At 42.3% G+C, this 17,847-nt stretch overlaps 1 protein-coding gene across 3 annotated transcripts in view; it reads right to left on the bottom strand.

The window, feature by feature from the left end:
* Positions 1–17,847, bottom strand: part of LOC116763964 (E3 SUMO-protein ligase RanBP2-like) — a 55,315-nt gene that overhangs the window by 10,407 nt on the left and 27,061 nt on the right. For 2 of the 3 annotated variants that reach the window (XM_032652189.1, XM_032652188.1), the window contains exons 18-23: positions 16,352–16,487; positions 13,021–13,115; positions 7,374–12,159; positions 4,221–4,391; positions 3,523–3,615; positions 3,043–3,221 (exon numbers count right to left, since the gene is read on the bottom strand). In XM_032652189.1, the coding sequence (XP_032508080.1) occupies positions 3,043–3,221; positions 3,523–3,615; positions 4,221–4,391; positions 7,374–12,159; positions 13,021–13,115; positions 16,352–16,487 (5,460 nt within the window). Of the gene's footprint in view, positions 1–3,042; positions 3,222–3,522; positions 3,616–4,220; positions 4,392–6,607; positions 6,686–7,373; positions 12,160–13,020; positions 13,116–16,351; positions 16,488–17,847 lie in introns of all 3 variants that reach the window. The other variant, XM_032652187.1, reaches the window with a different exon arrangement.

The following is a 17,847-nucleotide window of genomic DNA, read 5'->3' as shown; positions in this document are numbered from 1 at the left end:
AGTAACTGGGCCAAATCTCAAAGGCATTATGCTTTTGAGCATAATGAGTGAGTGTAAAAAGCTAGTATCAAAGGTTACACAAAGTATGATTCCATTCATGCTAGTCTGGAAAAGGCAAAAACGTAGAAACAGAAAACAGATCAGCAGTCACCAGAGGTTCCGAGTGGGGGAGGATCTGAACCGAAAGGGACAGTAGGAAGGAATTCTTTGGGCTGTTGGAATGGTTCTGTACACTGCCTGCCTGTGGTGGGGATTACAAGAATCCAGGCATGTGTAAGAACGCACACAAAACACACACACAGGGAAGAGTGAATTTTCCTTACGTAAAATTTAAAAATTAATACAAATGAAAAAAATCATTATTTCTTAATGACTGAAGCACAAGAAGACAGTCCATTCTGTTCGTGTCAAATGATTTAGGCTAACACAGCAGTATTATTCATAATAGCCAAGAAGAAGAAACAACCCAAATGACCATCAACAGATGAACGGGTAGACAAAATGTGGTATGTTCATACACTGGAATATTATTCGGCCATAAAAAGGAACGAAATACAGATAAATGCTACAATGTGGATATACCTCAAAAACTTACTAAGTAAAAGAAGACAGACACAAAGGACCACACATTATTATTTGTTTATATGAAATGTCAGAATAGGCAAATCTACAGAGACAAAGTACATCATTGGTTATTCCGGGCCTAGAGAAGACAGGTGGAGATGGGGAAGGGTGGTGACTGCTAGAGGTTAACAGGGCTTCTTTTTGGGATGATGAAAATGTTCTAAAACTGACTGTGCTAAATATACAAAAACCCACTGAGTTGTACATTTTAAAATGGGTGAATTATATCACAATTAATGTTACCCAAAAAATGTAGGCTAGATTACTTGGGGGAGGGGAGTGCGTAATCCAGCGCCTAATACATTCGCTACCTAAGAGTCCATGAATGAACAACTCTTGTAGACAAATCAAATACCGTATCCCCAATGCTGAGCACAGTGCCAGCTCATACTAAGCGCTTACACATACAGTACACTTAGGTGTTTTATGCAAGGGATGCCTATCTGAAGATCTCGCATAGTCCAAGATGAATCTGAGTGTAAAACAGGAAGGGTGCATCCTAAGAGGATGTATATCTACACCCATTACACAGCACATTTCAGCTTTAATGGTTGTTAGTTCTCTGTTTCGTCTCTGTGTATTAAAGGGTGCTCTCCAAAATTACAATTCATCTTGGCAATTTTTTTCCAACCCTTATAATGACTTATCACGTTTAATTTCTGTACCAAAGGTATTTCTGAACAGCTCTTAGGACCGCTATTTAGTGAACATTATGAGAGTGTTACAGAATATTTTACAAAAAGATTTTAAGTTATAACAATGATAACACAATAGTCACTCAAATAAGCCATTTCAACGCCTATAAACAGCACAGTTCACAAAAAACTGACCGAAGATACCAAGTCCTGTGTGCACCACAGGTGGGAAAAGAATAAGCAATGTACAATTCAGTCAGTGCATCAGCATAGAGATTATTTTTCAGTGTTCTAAGTTTTGAAAAACATAAATTTTAAATAAATAATTATTTTTAAGTTTTGCACACAAAAGAGTGAGGCCAAATTTAAAATGCATTGTTTCAATTTGCATAACCCAACTTTATATTATGACTGTCCTGTATTTGCTGAATGAAAGACTGGATGCTAAAGCCTCCAGCAGGGAATTCCCTGATGGCGCAGTGGTTAAGAATCTGCCTGCCAATGCAGGGGACAAGGGTTCGAGCCCTGGTCCGGGAAGATCCCACATGCTGCAGAGCAACTAAGCCCGTGCGCCACAACTACGGAGCCTGCGCGCCCAGAGCCCAGGCTCCACAAAGAGAAGCCACCGCAATGAGAAGCCCACGCACCGCAATGAAGAGCAGCCCCCACTCGCTGAAACTAGAGAAAGCCCGTGCGCAGCAATAAAGACCAAACGCAGCCAAAAAAAAATTTTTTAGTAAGTTTTTAAATAAATAAAAAGCCTCCAGCAGCAGCAATTAGAGAAGATGATTAAGAGAAATCGCATATTGTGTACTTCCACTGAGTCCAGGGAAACTGCTGAGGGATTTAAAATATACTTCAGATTTAGCATAGCAAGGCCGCTGATGGAAAAACTTCAGATAGGGCTTCCACAAATCTACTTGGTTATAAAAAAGGAAGTAATGTCTTTACATCAACTGATGGCCACTAGCTATACGTGCACCGATGAATAAGCTGAAGCCTGTGGAACAGGCGGCATATCCTAGGTGGACAGCTAAAAAAAACAGGCCACCTAGACTCCTCAGAGTCAGACAGACGGTAAAGGGTAGTAAGTCTCCTACAGACTCAGGCCACGTGTTGGGCCACGTCTCTCTCTACCCACGTATTCTTTAAATAAAACACTGCATTCATAACTAACTCCAGGACTGTTTCATTTTAACCATCTTTCCAACAATTTTTAAAAAATAGTATTTCTTGAGAGGCAAGGAACCATTCTGAATATGTCAAAATTAAGATTGTGAACAATTACAAGACAGGGACCTTGTCTTCTAGTTTCTGTGGAATACAAATTAAGACACCAAGGTGTTGATAGCTACTAAAATGACTACACCTAAGCTAAGAAAGTAACCAAATCACAAAGTTATTGGCAAAGCAAGGTATACAGGTCAGGGAAACTAAGCTTCAAATGCTGCTATTTCCTATCCACTCTGCCCACTCCACAATCAATTAACTTGCACAGAAAATGAACTACTTAACACCGTTCTTTGCAGGGCGTAGACCTTCTTAGGGACATCTGCACCGCCATGCTGCCGCCCTGACTCCCCAAGCCCAGCACACGCACCGGTTGCAAGGGTGCCTCCGGTCCTCCGGGCAGAACACAAGTCCTCCTCCTCTGGCCAGAGTTGCCCGAGGTGTCCGACCGCTTGCCAGACACACCCCATCATTACCACGTGGTGAGGACCTTCTAGCTTATTGCGTCAACAGAGGCAACTGGGCCAGAAGGAGCACACAGAGACGGTCTTACTTGAGCTTCCTGAACTTTGTGAAGCTCCGATTGAAAGTCTTCCCCACTTCCATTGTCCTCATCAGTGTCACTGCAGACTCCACAAAAAAATGTAGGTGGAAGCTTTAATGTATCTGCTTTTGCCTTTTCTTCAACTGTTGGTTTCTTTTCCCAAACAATAATACATTCTTTCTCATTATCTGAAAATCCCATACAACACAAGGAAAAGAAAGTTACGACAAAAGTAGATGAAGTCCAACTACTCCACAAACAATGGCCCTCAGTGTCATCTACAGATTATAGACCCAAATAACAAGACCTTGGATGCTGATGGAGAATCACCACCACCGGGAGCACAATATTTTTCACTTCACGTTATTTTTAAATATTTTAAGTCACCAAGGCAAAACTGGTAATTACAGAGGTGACCAGATTGCAAGATTCCTTTTAAACAGAAGATTTTTTAAAAACATTGTAACTAGTAATTTTACTGTTACATACCTGTTAGATTTTCTTCTAACGGTCTACGTTTTTCTGAGTCATCCAAATACAGTTTTCCATTAAGCTTCTTGACAGCTGTGTCGAAATCTTCATCTTAAAGTACAATTTGATTAAATAAAAGAACTTCCAGTAAATTTCAGATTTTCCAGCCAGGAATCTAGGAAAATCATCTCCAACTTCACACTTTCCCTTACTCCCCACATCCAAATAGCAACCAACTTTGCCTATTCCACACCCCGAACGCCTTGTCTGAGCTGCTCTGGCATTCTGGCTCCCCTTCCCATCTCCACTTCCCACAACAGTCCTCCACACCACTGCCCAACTGTCCTGCTGAGATTATTCTGAGCACGTAACTCCCCTGCTTGAAAACCTGGACAGGGCCCACAGAGCTTTCCCCAATAAGACCCTGTCTCTGCCTCACAGTTCGCCCACCCCTCTGAGACCCCAGGGAAATGAGTATTGCTTTCAGTCCCCTCAAAATGCCTGCCCTGTTCACGGCAGCCACCCAGGGAATGCTAATAAATGAATGCAGCTCTTTCAGTTGTGACGTCCACTGACTGCTCACACATACATTTAGGCTCAATACCGGCCTGCAGGGCAGCAGGGGTGGGCTCCAGGAAGCAGGCTGAAAGCAATTTCATCACCCCACTCACTACGAGGACCGTGAGCAGAACGCTTTAAAGCAACAGGAGACTTACCGTCCTCCTCCTCTTCGCTGACGTAGTCTGGCCTGTTCTTGTAACAGAAGAAAGTGGGAGGAAGCTGAAGTTTGCTTGCAAGAGCTTTTTGCTCAGGGGTCGGGATCAGCTCATACACAATGAGAACATCATCATCTGAGGGAAGATCTTCAGGCTTTTTCTTCTCTTCCACTGTAAGACAAGTCAAAAAAATTGATAAAGACAAGGTGTTAAGTAATTAATTAATGTCAATATTCTAACTGAAAATAAAAATCATGGAACTTAATCTTTAGGTTAAAACAGCATGCTGATAAAAACACACATACTTTGATTTGGACACAGCTCATAATAACCATGAATTAGAATTAGAAGCCCGAGGTAATGTTCTATCAAAAACCCTTAGAGGACACAGAATTTACTTAATAACCAAAAAAAAAAAAAAAAAAAATCCTGCTTTTACTTACTGATCATTGAAAAAACTACTATTAACAACTATAAATTAAAAGGGTATTTAAAAAGTGCAGCCACAATCATACTTGGAATACTAAATGGTTTAGCAAAATATCCATACATTTGCGATAACTGAAACATTAAAGAAATCATAAGCAAAGATTAGTATAAATACAAAACTAAAGCAAAGCCAACCTCGATGAGACCCTACACGGAAAGTTAACGATTGCCAAGGATGGTGGGTGATTAGAATTACATCCAATTTTCTGTATTTCCAAGCATAATAGATAAAATTAAATTAAACCCGTTATCCTCTGGGTAAATAATCCTGTAGGAACCCTAAGACAATTTCTATTAGCTGAAAGACCAAAAACAACAAAAAGACAAAAGATGGAGAGAAAAGGAACTCTTCGTACAATATGTTCTGGTCTATAAAGAAGGATTTCTGGCTAAAGGAACTGATAAGAGTAAGCAAACCATGAAGCATGCTCTGTACCAACTGGCACTATCCAATATAGCCGCCTGACCACACTTGGCTATGAAGCACCTGCAGTGCAACCAGTCCAAAGTGAGATGTGCTGCAGGTGTAAAAATATACACTGGGTTTTGAAGATTGATAAAAACAAAAAACAAACCAAAAAAACCCCACCAAAAACAAGGGGGAAAATATCTCATTATTAATTTTTTATACTGATTAGAAGTTGAAATGGTATTTTGGACATAATACGTTAAGCTGAAGAGAGTAATAAAATTAATTTCATCTGTTTCTCTTTTTAGTTTTAAATGTGACTACTAGAAGCTTTCTCATTACACACAGGTTGCATTTTATTTCTACTGGATGATGCTGATCCAGAGAACAGCCCTTTTGCAATACTGAACTTGCCTTTCACCCTCCTTTGTTACAAAAACGTAGCATTAATTCCTAGCCAAGGACCACAAAAAGACACTGTGAGATACAGATTCTTGTTTATCAGACAGCCTCGAGTCTTCATCTCTACGGTCCTTTGAAACCATGACATTCTCAGACTTGAAACAGAACAGGACTCTTTGTCCTGCAGCAGTATTTTGGTAAATTTGCTCTCAGACCAAGGACTCTTCACCTAGGGCCCACAGAGTCTGTGTACAAGTATGTACCCTTTATAGAAAAAAGTCCACACTATTCACATAATTTTTCAAAGAATGAATCCTTAAGAATAAAGGCTAAGAGCTGCGGTAGCCAGCAGTACGACTGGTGTACTTTAAAACTGAGGGTCCCAGAACTCACAGGTTGTCATGTGGTCATTGTAGATGTTTGACAACTTGTAACTCAGCTGTGTTGCTCAAGATACATTATTAAACCCTAACAGTGAGTTTTCCTCTCCACAACCTACTCCTGACTGTCTCTAACAGAGCCAGCTGCCAAGTACTCCATTACAGCACCAACGCTTTCTCCCACAAGTGGTCTGTACTACACCGGGAACACACCAGGATATAATGGTAGCTCTTATACGTGGGGCCTACTTTCAGACACAGCATCTTCCATGTCCAAAAAGAAAGCGCTAAAAGAAACACTCGGTTCCCTGTGGTACATACGCTGCTGCCATCATGTTTGGACACTGGCAGACGATAAAGGTTAGGTAACATACAGGTCTTCATTAATCACAGTTGAAAACAGCATGTGATGTGCAAAACAGAGAAAGGGAAAGACCACACGGATCTACCTCAAAACAACGTTGTAGTAAAGCAATTATAGCCCAATAAAGATGTTAAAAAAAAAAACAAAAAACAACGCTGTACAACATGTGAGAAAACATGCCATCCAAGTACACGAGAGCAGCATTAAGGGGTCACGCGGGCATTCTGTCACATGCATGCTGCAGCGTTAAGCCCTTAACTGCACACAGCCAGTTACTCTGCTGAGGACCAGCAGCTGCTGAAAAGATCGATGTCCTCTCACACTGCCAGTGCCAGCTCTGTACCTTTATTCCCAGGCTGGGAGGAAGGAGTGCTGCTCCAAAATGCCATTGGATTAGATTTAAAAAGGCTAAAATTAAATCCTAGAAAATAAAGAGTATTTCATTTTTGAACATATGGAGAATCAAAGTGAATATAATTTTAAAATATAAAAGCCAGAGTCCATCCATTTACACCAATGTGGCCGTCTCACGTACCCATTTATCCCGAGGGCTTCATTCTTTGCTCATTTAACAAGTGGTGGCAAGACTGCCTTACATAAAATGTGAACATCTCAGTACCGTGCTCTCTGAGTGACAAGAACATACGGATAATAATCTGAAGAACGAACCTGCTCACGATTCATGCTCGAGGCCCTAAGCTGGACCCAGTCCTGAGCTGAGTCCTTGTGCTCTGCTCGGACAGACGCATCTCCCAGGAACCAACATCTCCTAAACAACTTACACACAAGCTCTCTGCTGCTGTCTGAACATTTGAACACTCACCAGTAAACTGCTTTAGGGAGGAAAAAATTCTGCACAAGTATTTTTTGGCTGTTCACAGAGCACTGTGTTTATGAGCCGACTTTTACTAAAACGTTAGCCTGCTATAAAGAGTCCACACCAAGATAAACGTTAAAAAAAAAAAAATGAGAGAGGGAGAGAGGGAGGGAGGGCGAGAGAGAAAAAAAGAAAGAAAGGAAAAGGAAGGAAGGAAGGGAGGGAGGGAGGGAGGGAGGGAGGGAGGAAGGAAAGAGACAAATTCTGCTTAATCTAAAGGCTAAGTGCTTACCCTTTTCTGGTGTTTTAAACGTGTGACTGGTTGAGGACTGCTCCTTTGGAAAAGCAGGAGAGGGGTTTTTGACTTTGCTGTTGGAAGACGGTGTGAGATCAGAGCTCTGCGACTCTTGGTGACCACCAGGCTCCGCACTTTTTTCAGATCCACTCTGGGCTGCTGAACTGGCCTCACTACTGTTATTTTTCAAAGGTGCATTAAAACTAAATCCAAACAAAGACCCAGTAGCTGAACTGTTGCCAAATGCAAATGGTTTTGACTTTTCACTGCTAAAAATGCTTTTAACAGACTCAGAACCAAATACAAACTTTGGAGGTGAAACCACTGCTTTTGTTGTTGTTTCAGGTGTGCCAGACACCCCGCCAACTTCTGAGGTTGCACCTGCCGCGTCATCACCCTGTGCCGAATCCGTCCGTTCTCTGGTGGTTTCCTCTAGCACAGCTACGGCGATTTTGCCGCATGGTGACTCTCTGGGAGTAGTCGAACGAGAAACATGAGGTGTTATCAAAAAATCTTTTTCTTGGGCTAGTTTTGCTTCATCAAATATTTTCTTAAACGAGTCTGCAACATCCTGTAGTTTAAAACGGACAGCTAAATGCTCTACTTTTCTTTCTCCGTCTGCAAAATCACATGCGGTCCACACCCACACTCTTTCTGTCCCTTTCATATTTTGCAAAGTCATGTCTGGAGTTATTCTGTGGTTGGCACAAAGCTTTAATACCTGGTCCCTTCTCATCACTATGCGAACTTGCTTATTATCATAATTCTGTAAAATCTTTATGTCGCCAATGCCTCTTTCTTTCCACTGCCCAGCATCTTTATCATACCTGTAGAGTTTGGCTCTGTGACTAAAAACAACTTGTTCATTTTCCTCACCACTGGACACCTCGACTAGATCAGGCAAAGGGACGACAGGTTCGAAGTGCTGTCCATCTCTCTCCTCCTCCTGAGTGACATCAGAGTCTTCATCTGTGCCCACTGAGGCCCCACTGTGATTTAACTTGGCAGGAGACTTAGACGGGCTCAAAGCAGATTTAAAACTGAAGTTAAACCCGGTGGTTGACTCACCGAAGCGGAAGAGATTTTTCCTCACGGGGCTGCTGGCCAGCGGGGAGGCATGCACTGAGCTGCTACTCACGCTGTCGTCCAGAGCGTCTTCCCTTAGGTCATAGCTGTCCCACTCGAGGGTGGGCCCGGCGGCCTCAGGACTTGGCATGCCGCTCACGGCCGCAGCGCTGGCAGCTCCTGCTCCTGAGCTCTTACTCTCTTCATCAGTGACTTTTGCTTGATCATTCGTCAAAAACGTCTTGAAATCTTTCAGTCCGCTCTTCATCTCTTCCGCCCTCTGGATTAGCTTGGCAGCTCTGCCAGTATCCACAAGCTTATGGGGAGTCTGCAGTGGAATATCTAACAGAAGTCGCTGGCATTCCTCAAATTTCTGTTTGAATTCTTCAGCCAGCTCGGGTGTTTTGAATTTTGCTGCAAGCTGCTCTAGTTTGGCATCGCCATCAGAAAAATCACTAGCCAACCACATCCAGGCCCTGTCCGACCCGGAGAGGGGCTTCAGGTGCATGGTGGTGGTGATCCAGTGGTTGGCACACACCTTCAGCACCTGCTCTCTCCGCATCAGCATCCTCAGTTTACCGTTAACTTCATTTTTGAGAATTTTTAAGTTCCCCAAACCCCTTTCTTTCCACTGACTTATCTCAGCATCAAACCTAAACAATTTTACCCGCTGTGAGTAAAGAACTTTCTCATCTTCTTCTCCTGTGACAAGCTCCACTTTCTCAGGCATCTGGACGACTGGTTCAAAATGAATATCGTCACTGTCCTCAGTCTTATAGGCGTCATCGTCTTTCTCAAGGTCAGCGCAAGTGTCAGCTTTATCAGCCATTTTACTACTTTGTGAGGAGAATAACTTCTCTCCAGCACCCGAAAAGCCCTTGAAATTGGGGTCTTTTTTGCCAAACTGAAACCCTTCTCCTGAATTTGATTTTGCAAGATCTGCAAAGGTAAAAGTGCTGCCAGTTTGACCAAGAACCACAGCACCCCCGTCTTTCTGAGCGCCAGCATCCTGAGCCTGGCATCCAGCGTCATCTCCAAAGGGCTTTTCACTCTTCCTCCCCTGACTTCCCAGCTCCTGAATGCCAAATTTAAACCCGTCAGCAGACACAGGGACAGAAAAACTAAATCCTTCTTTTGTTGACTTAGAGTCTGTATTAGAAGAACTCTGAAGTGTAAATGAAGGTGTATTTTCTTGATCCACACGCCCAAATTTAAATCCTTGTTCTGTACTGCCAAACTTAAAGGCTTTTTCCGAAAAGCCACTTTTAAATCCTGTTCCCACCTGACTTCCAGAAGAGTCATTTGCCTTAGTTGTTGAGCCCAAAGTGAAAGCTGAAGGTTCTTCTGCAACAGGTTTATGGGCTGGTTTAGAGACATCACAAGCCACACATTTTAAGGAAGAACTCTCATTTCGCACAAAGCAAACGCTGCAATCCCACTGTCCTTCCTTCTTGGTGAATATCCCTTCTAGACCACTCTTTGGAGCCTTGCTTGTCTCTGAGGCACCAAACTTGAAAGAGGCAGGTGCTGGGACAGCAGAAGCAGGTAAACTCTGTTTTCTTGGATTCTGACAAGCCACACATTTTGTAGAACTTCCTTCATTTCGTACCAAACAAACACTGCAATCCCACTGTCCTTCCTTCTTGGTGAACATCCCCTCAAGTCCACTGTTTGGAGCCTTGCTTGTCTCTGAAGACGCAGGTGCTGAAGCAGCAGAAGTGGGTGGATTCTGACAAGCCACACATGCGGCCGCACTTGCCTCATTTCGCACTAAGCACAGACTGCAATCCCACTGTCCTTCCTTCTTGGCGAAAACTCCTTCAAATCCACTCTTTGGAGCCTTGCTTGTCTCCGAAGCACCAAACTTAAAAGACGCAGGTGCTGGGACAGCAGAAGCAGGAAAACTCTGTTTTCTTGGATTCTGACAAGCCATACACTTTGCAGAACTTCCTTCATTTTGTACTAAGCAAACACTGCAATCCCACTGTCCTTCCTTTATTGAAAAAACAGATCTGAAATCACTGCTGGCAGATTTAGGAAGATCTCCCTGGCCAAATTTAAAGGAAGGCTGCTGAACAAATGAAGATCCACTTTTGTTAGCAGACTTTGTATTCTGACATGCAATGCATCTAGATACAGTGGGTTCATTTCTTACTAAACAAATACTACAATCCCAGTGACCTTCTTTCTTTGGAGTAATCAATGCAAATCTATCTGGAGTATTTTCTGAGCCAGATTTAGGAGTGGAAACAGTTTCAACTAACGATGAGCCAAGGAGCTCTTTACTGCTTGGGTTTAGATTTTGGCAGGATACACATTTCTCAGCAGTTGCGGCATTCTTTAATGAGCAGCTGTTACAATGCCACCAAGACCCTTCTTTCTTTGCAACCTGAAATTCAAAGTTCATGTTTCCGGCAGCAGATTTGCCAATATCCTTGTCATGAGCCGTGGGTTCTTTTATAGTTCTCGTAGACTGACTGGAAGTTGTGGCTCTGTTTGCTCCTGAGGCTTTTAACATGCTCTGGGCCTCTTCAAACTTGCACTTAAAAAGTGCTGCCTCCTCGGGTGTCTTGAATCTAATAGCAAGCTGTTCTGGTTTGGGCGACTCGTCTGCATAGTCCAGAGCGTACCACACAAAGGACCTGTCCGAGCCGGCGTTGGGCGCCAGGGCCATGTCTGGGCTGATGTAGTGATTCGCACAGATTTTCAACACTTGCTCACGTCTCATCAGTAGGCGGATTTTACCGGAGGTTTTGTGCCTTAGTATCTTTACGTTGCCAATTCCACGCTCCTTCCATTCTCTCGATCCTGCATCAAAACGATACAACTTGGCACGATTGCAGAAGAACTCTTCCTCGTCCTCCTCACCAGTTCTCACTTCAATCTTATCGGGAAGAGGCACCACTGGCTCAAAGTGAGGGCCGTCGTCGTCCTCGTCCCCGTGCGCACTACCCCCATCAGTATCATGACTCTTGTTGGCCGGCTCTGCGGCAGGCGTTCCAAACACTGATTTCCCTGGACCGTGGAAAGTAAACATATCATCACTGCGTCGAAAACCAGAATTCTTTTGCTGATTTGGGCCCATGTTTTCAGTGAATGAAATTCCAGGCACATTTTTGCTTCCAAAATTGAATGTATTTCGAGGTCCAAAGGTCTGAGCAGCTTTTGTTCCACCGTAGCTATCTCCTTGCAATGGTTTGTCTGAGGTCAGGAGACCTAAAAGGCTTTCACTATTAGTGTAAGTCGTAGAAGGGGGCTGTGCCACAACCTGTGGTGAGGAAAATGTGAAGTCGCCATCATTTGATTTGAAATTTGAATTAAATTTAAAAGGAGTTGGCTGTGATGTACGCACAGGTGCTGCCAAAGATGGCCCCATGCCTTCACCTGGCACGGGCTGGACAAAATTGGCTTTTCCAAATTCCATACCCTTAGATTCTGCAGATCTTGAAGCATGAGCTGCAACTGGAGGTTTTGTAAAATAACCTGGTTCTGGTAAAGGTGGATTTGTGCTTGTCTGTTGAACATTGTAATTAAAGTAATCATCACCCCTAGGTGATAGAATTCCTGTTGCAGGAGACTCAAAACGCAACGGGGGACCATACATCTCTTGAGAGAACATACAAGCAGACGAACTCTGCACTGGTGGTGTGGGCATCTGCTGTGAGTAGGCGTAGATATGCTGCTGAGGTGGAAGCCTATTCATGCCATAAACTGGTCCCTAGGAAAAAAAATAAAGAGCACATTTTTGTAGGCTGTCTAGAAAACTATAGCTTAACTAGATACAACCCAATTCTCATAAACCTCAAGCATGAGTACAGGGTAAATACATCACTAGGGCATACAGTGCATCCTTAAGAGAAGACACTTCTACATTACTGCAAAGACACAGCTCTAGTCCTCCTTGGAATATAACGAAAATTGCCTTAACTAGTGACAGCACCTTAAAAACCTAATTCTCCTACAACAGATCCATAGAATAAATACCTTCCTCACTCCTAAACAAGGGGTCCAATGATGTTAACCATGATGATGATGACAATGAGGACTAACGTTTGTTAACATGCCAACTGGGCACAGTTCTAAGCACTGTACATATGTTATCTCATCTTAATATCCTCGAACACCCTATGAATTAAGGCATTATTATCCCCATTTTACATATGAGGCAACTAATGCATAGAGAAGTTAAGAACTGAAGAGCTAGAGGCACCCAAGCCCGGTGTCTCTGCCCGGCTCTGCTGGATGCCGGTCTCCGTGGACACTTGGTCACAACACCCCAGGCCTGCAAGTTACACACAGCGCTCCAGTGAGGATATCACAGTCCTGCTTCTGTCACGACCGAATGACGAAGGACCCACCACCACCCCAATTTAAAAATATTCTAGATGTTCACATTTATTGTAACATAGAAATTAACTAACTGAGAAACATACTTCTATATCTGAGAGAAATTTAAAATATCTGTTATCTGGTGGGACATTTAAGTTTTAACGCTGAACTACTTCTTGAATTTCTCTGTAGGAAGCCTGGACAGTTAAAAAGGAGATACTTATAAATGTATAAATTATTCCTTTGTTACCTTTGTGGGAGTAACATTAGCTGCTGGTCTGAGTAGATACTGGGAATTATATGCAGGTGACTGACTATAATACATTGAATGGCCAGTAGTTGCAACTAAAAAAAAAAAAAAAGAAAAAAAAAAAGAAAGAAAACACTGTTAAAAAAAGTCTATGCTGCAATTAGGACTATCTAGGCAAGAACTATAAATACAAAAGCAGTAGAAATCAAAGAGAGATTTAACTACATAGATTTTTTTTTTAATTTCTATACATCAAAATACATCATCATAAAGATTACCAAGTGACAAACTAGGAATGACCGCTAGGTGTGACACAGGAGGAGTGAGAGCAGCAGCAGGGTGTCAGCAAGAGCAGAGTCCCCACAACAAGCACCACAAGGAGCCAAGATGAGCGGTGGGGCCGCGCCCTGAGAAAGAGGGGCACGACGGGGAGGTACAGTCGTGCCGCGTCAGAGACACGGGGCATACACTAGCCACAGGAAGGACTTAAGGAACCAAAACGCACGTCATGGCCTCAGGGCCACATTTTTGAAGTGAGCCTTGAAAATCTGCAGAATGACATGGCTGCATTTTTTAAACTCAAGCTGAGAACGTTCAGGTCAAAAATCACCTAACAAATTCATGCAAAGGATCTCACAAGTAACACAAAATGTGTTCCCTGGCTTAATAAAAAGGGCACAGCATGACTGACACTCATGCTGGTGTCCAAACTATCTGCTCCATCTGTTTTGTGTGTGTGTTATCAGGAAACCAGCAACTAGAAGACACTCATGTTGATGGTAAAAACAACCAACAATCATTTACTTGATCTGTTTTAAGAAAGTTTTAACAGAAAACAAAACAACTTAAAGATCATTTATACCTTTACACAGAAGAGGAAGCAGAAATTGTGACCCAAGAGGTGCTGGGCAGCTGATTGTGGAAAGCCCTGAAAAAGACCCAGTAAAGGCGAGCCAGGCTGTCTATCCTCTATGCAGTTACCAGAGAAACAGAGCCACTGCAGAGGCCCAAGCCTGAGCGTGGAAAACTAACGGGCTGCCTGATGATGGCTACCATGACATATTCTGGGGAGAAAACAGGCAAAGAACACAGAACAAGATGATGGATATAAGCCAAGAATCATAAAGTCTGAAACTTAACTGGTGACTTTATCAGGGATACTGAAAAAAAGTACTAAAAACATCCTATAGAAAAAAGGCACCCAATGAACAGATAACTCATGAAATATAAAGGATTATGAAGTGTTGAGCATGCCTAGTACTAAAAAAACAAAAACTTAAAAGCTGGTATTATTTTTGTTTTTAAAAATAGGCAAGGTTTTTATAAATTGGTAATAGCAAACACTTCGCAAGAGTGCAAAGAGATAGGCACTACCAGATACTGGTGGTAAGAGTGTAAAACCGGCACAGCTTCTCAGGAAAGCAATTTCCCAACACAAGAAATTTTACAAAACCCTAAAATCCTAGGACTGTGTTCACAGCATTATTTATAATAGCAACAACTGGAAATTTAAAAATAAGGAAATAAAATCTGCAGAGCTTCCACTCTGCAAAAAAACATTGAGTAGAAAACTGCTCAGAACTTAAATATTTAAAAACAGGCTACTCGTCTCCATACAACGTGATAAAGTTCTCTAATATACAAAGAGAGAGGACCAGAAGGAAATGCTCCAAAATGTTAGCAGAACTCTGTGTGATATGGTTAGTGTTTACTTTTCTTTACACTGGTCAGTACTTCTGAGTATTTTATTATAAGCTTATTGTTTTTTAATCATCTTCTTTTAAAAAGACAATGACCATCTTGGCACATCTGCACCTTCATTAAGAAAAACAGTCTGTGAACACAGGAATGGGAATCAGGAGACCTGAGCTCTCCTCTCAGGGCCACAAAGCTGCCTGCGACTTTGTCAAATAGTCACTTGGGGTCTCCATTTTTCTCACTTGTAAAATGAGGATGTGCTGCTTCTACCCATTTCATAGAGTAACTGCAAGAATAAAATGAGACAATGTGAATGTTATGCTTATATGTGTGTGTAACAACCAGAAGACCTGTTATGCCTGTACAAAGAAGAAGAAAACAGAACTTGTGACCCACAGGTGCCAAATGATGACTCCACACAGCACTCGGAGAGCCAAGGAGAAAGCCAGCCAGCTTGCCTATCTTCTGTAGTCAAGGCTCTACGCAGTGCACAGGGTTTAGGTAAACATTGTTTAAACTCTGACTTCTCATGTATTTATCTGTGACTTACATATGACATTTAGTGAGTTTGACTTCACAAAGATTTTTCTATTACTTTGTGCGCACTTGGAGGACACTGTTACGAGAGGACCATGAGTTTGCCTTAAGTATGGCCCTATGGACCACCAAACAAATGTGTGAAACTAGGCCACACCATTCTGAATCAAAACCAATTAATCTAATTACCAACATTTCAGGAATCTGTCTCATGTGAAAGAAGCCTATTTTCCCCATCACTCTGGCTGCCTGGGGACAAGTGGCTTTAGCACTAGAGTTTGAACCCCGGCTCTACCAATAACTACCTGTACAATAATGGGTAAGTTACCTAACCCTTCCAAACCCATTTCCTCATCTAAAAAATGTGGATTCATGATGGTACCCACCACTCTGGGTCACTGTCATTAAATTAAATTACATACACAAGCACCTTGGCACACAGACAACCACAGGAGACACAGTCCGGACCCTTTGGTTCATTAGGTGTTTAATGCATATTCTAAGTAAATGCCTAATGCACACCACCCACACACAAATGCTCACAATAATCATGTGATGCAAAGTATTAGTTCCAGGTTTCAAACAAACTGGCTCAGAGAGGAAAGTTAAGAGAGCACAACCTAAAACTCCAGTATGCTCTAGCTCCACACTCTTTCCTTCTATATATGACCACAGTATTTCAAAATAAAAAGTTTCCCAGGACTGTCATACCTCTCAGTATGTCATCAAAGTAATTCCCAAGACGTTTAAGTTCTTAACTAGCCATCTCTTAATGAATAACGCTGTCAGTTAACATTTTTTCAATCATAAGGCATAGCTCCAACTCAGTCTCAGCTCCTCTGAGATGTGCATTAAAAGGTTCTTTAAGCCTTTAGCCTTTATATAAACACGATCAGATAAAGCTTGTTTTGTTTCTGCTTAGAGTTATAGAAACCCTGGTAATACCAAATACAGCTTAAGTAACATATAGGCAGACACAGACAGACATGTACATAGATAAATGTATACAGACAAGGTGATTTCACAAGTTACCTGTTCAAAGGAGGAGAAAGTACAGACTTCACTAATACCTGGGAGTATCCAGTTGCCAACTCACCTGTTAGTGGGGCCCCATGAAAATTCTGTGACCCCTGATATCCATCAGGCACTGAATCTGGTCCATAATTCTCTGTAGGCCAACGATGAGGGGACCCTGAGTTACCGCTGTTTAGTTTCAACTCCTGCATTTCTTTCTGTTGGAAGAGGAAACAATTTTAAGCAATTATATCACGGCAGACACAGTGTTAGAGCAAACTTAATACTTGATGATGCCTTTTAAGAGATTCTATACTCCAGTAGGATCTGAGTACCAGGTGCTGATTTAAAACATGATCCTTAATTTGTCAAAGCTTGTTATTTGCTCCCATTCTTTCACTCCTTAGTACCATTACCTAATTCATTCATTCTAGAGTCAGCTCTAACCTAAACAATGGCCTCATCTCCCTTTCCATTCTGCATTGGCTTAAAGTAATCTTTCTAAAGTTCAGCTCTAGCCAAGACACTTACCTGCTCAAAAAAACAAGTACCTACGAAATGAACTTCTTTCTCTGACACTGCCAGTGCTCAGCAGCATCGCCCCAAACGCCCTTCCAGAGCCTCACTGCACCTGCTCTGCTCTTCGGTCCACCTGGACTGCTCTACACCCCACATTCCCTCCCAGACTAGCCTCCCACTCAGCCGCATACGCGGTGCCAAACACTGCCAACCTCTCAAGGTAAAGCTCAAATGCTCTACTGGGAAAGGGAGAACTGCTAACACTTGCTCGGAATATATTACCTATAGTATACTGTATATATTATGTGTATACAATGACACATTCCAGACAATTTACTTACGCTCTTAGCTCTTAATTCTTACAAAGTTCCAAACCGGCAGACATAATGCCTTCCAATGACAGCTAGTGGTCAGCAATCAGATCCATCACTTTGTAGACAACCAAATGACAACGCCCTCCCCAACCCCAGAACCTACAAAACAGGCACTTTTCAGGAATAGTAAAATTAACAAATGAGGTCAGAGACAAATCCAGAATGTCTGCTCTCTTCTCCTAGAAGTATTTTAGAGGGAATTCCCTGGCAGTCCACTGGTTAAGACTCAGCGCTTTCACTGCCGTGGCCCCGGGGTTCAATCCCTGTTCGGAAAACCAAGATCCCACAAGCCGCACAGTGCGGCCAAAAAAACAAGAGTTTTAGGAAAAGAAACTGTCCGAAAACTGTAACTCTTGAGGTGAAAAATATCTTGAATTTTCAAACTAAAATTTTCCCTGTTCGTCTATCTACTGTGTCTAGTCCAGATGCTACACATCCAAAAATAAGAAACTGATGGAATCAACTGGAAAACTTTATTGGTCACTACTGGTATCTGGACCATAGATTTAAATATGCAATTAAAGCTATAAACATAATTTTAAAAATTCAAACAACTAGAACATATGATGAAAACCGGTTTCAACAATTCTCACTCAACTTTACAGATGAGAAGCCAGACAGACAGAAAGATAAGGAACTCCCTGATCTGAGATCATTCATCAATGGCAGTTAGTACTAGAACTCA

This window comes from Phocoena sinus, chromosome 13, assembly GCF_008692025.1.
Source record: "Phocoena sinus isolate mPhoSin1 chromosome 13, mPhoSin1.pri, whole genome shotgun sequence".
NCBI classification, from domain to species: domain Eukaryota; kingdom Metazoa; phylum Chordata; class Mammalia; order Artiodactyla; family Phocoenidae; genus Phocoena; species Phocoena sinus.
The sequence above is the reverse complement of the archived record's forward strand: the minus strand, read 5'-3'. Positions and strand labels throughout refer to the sequence as shown.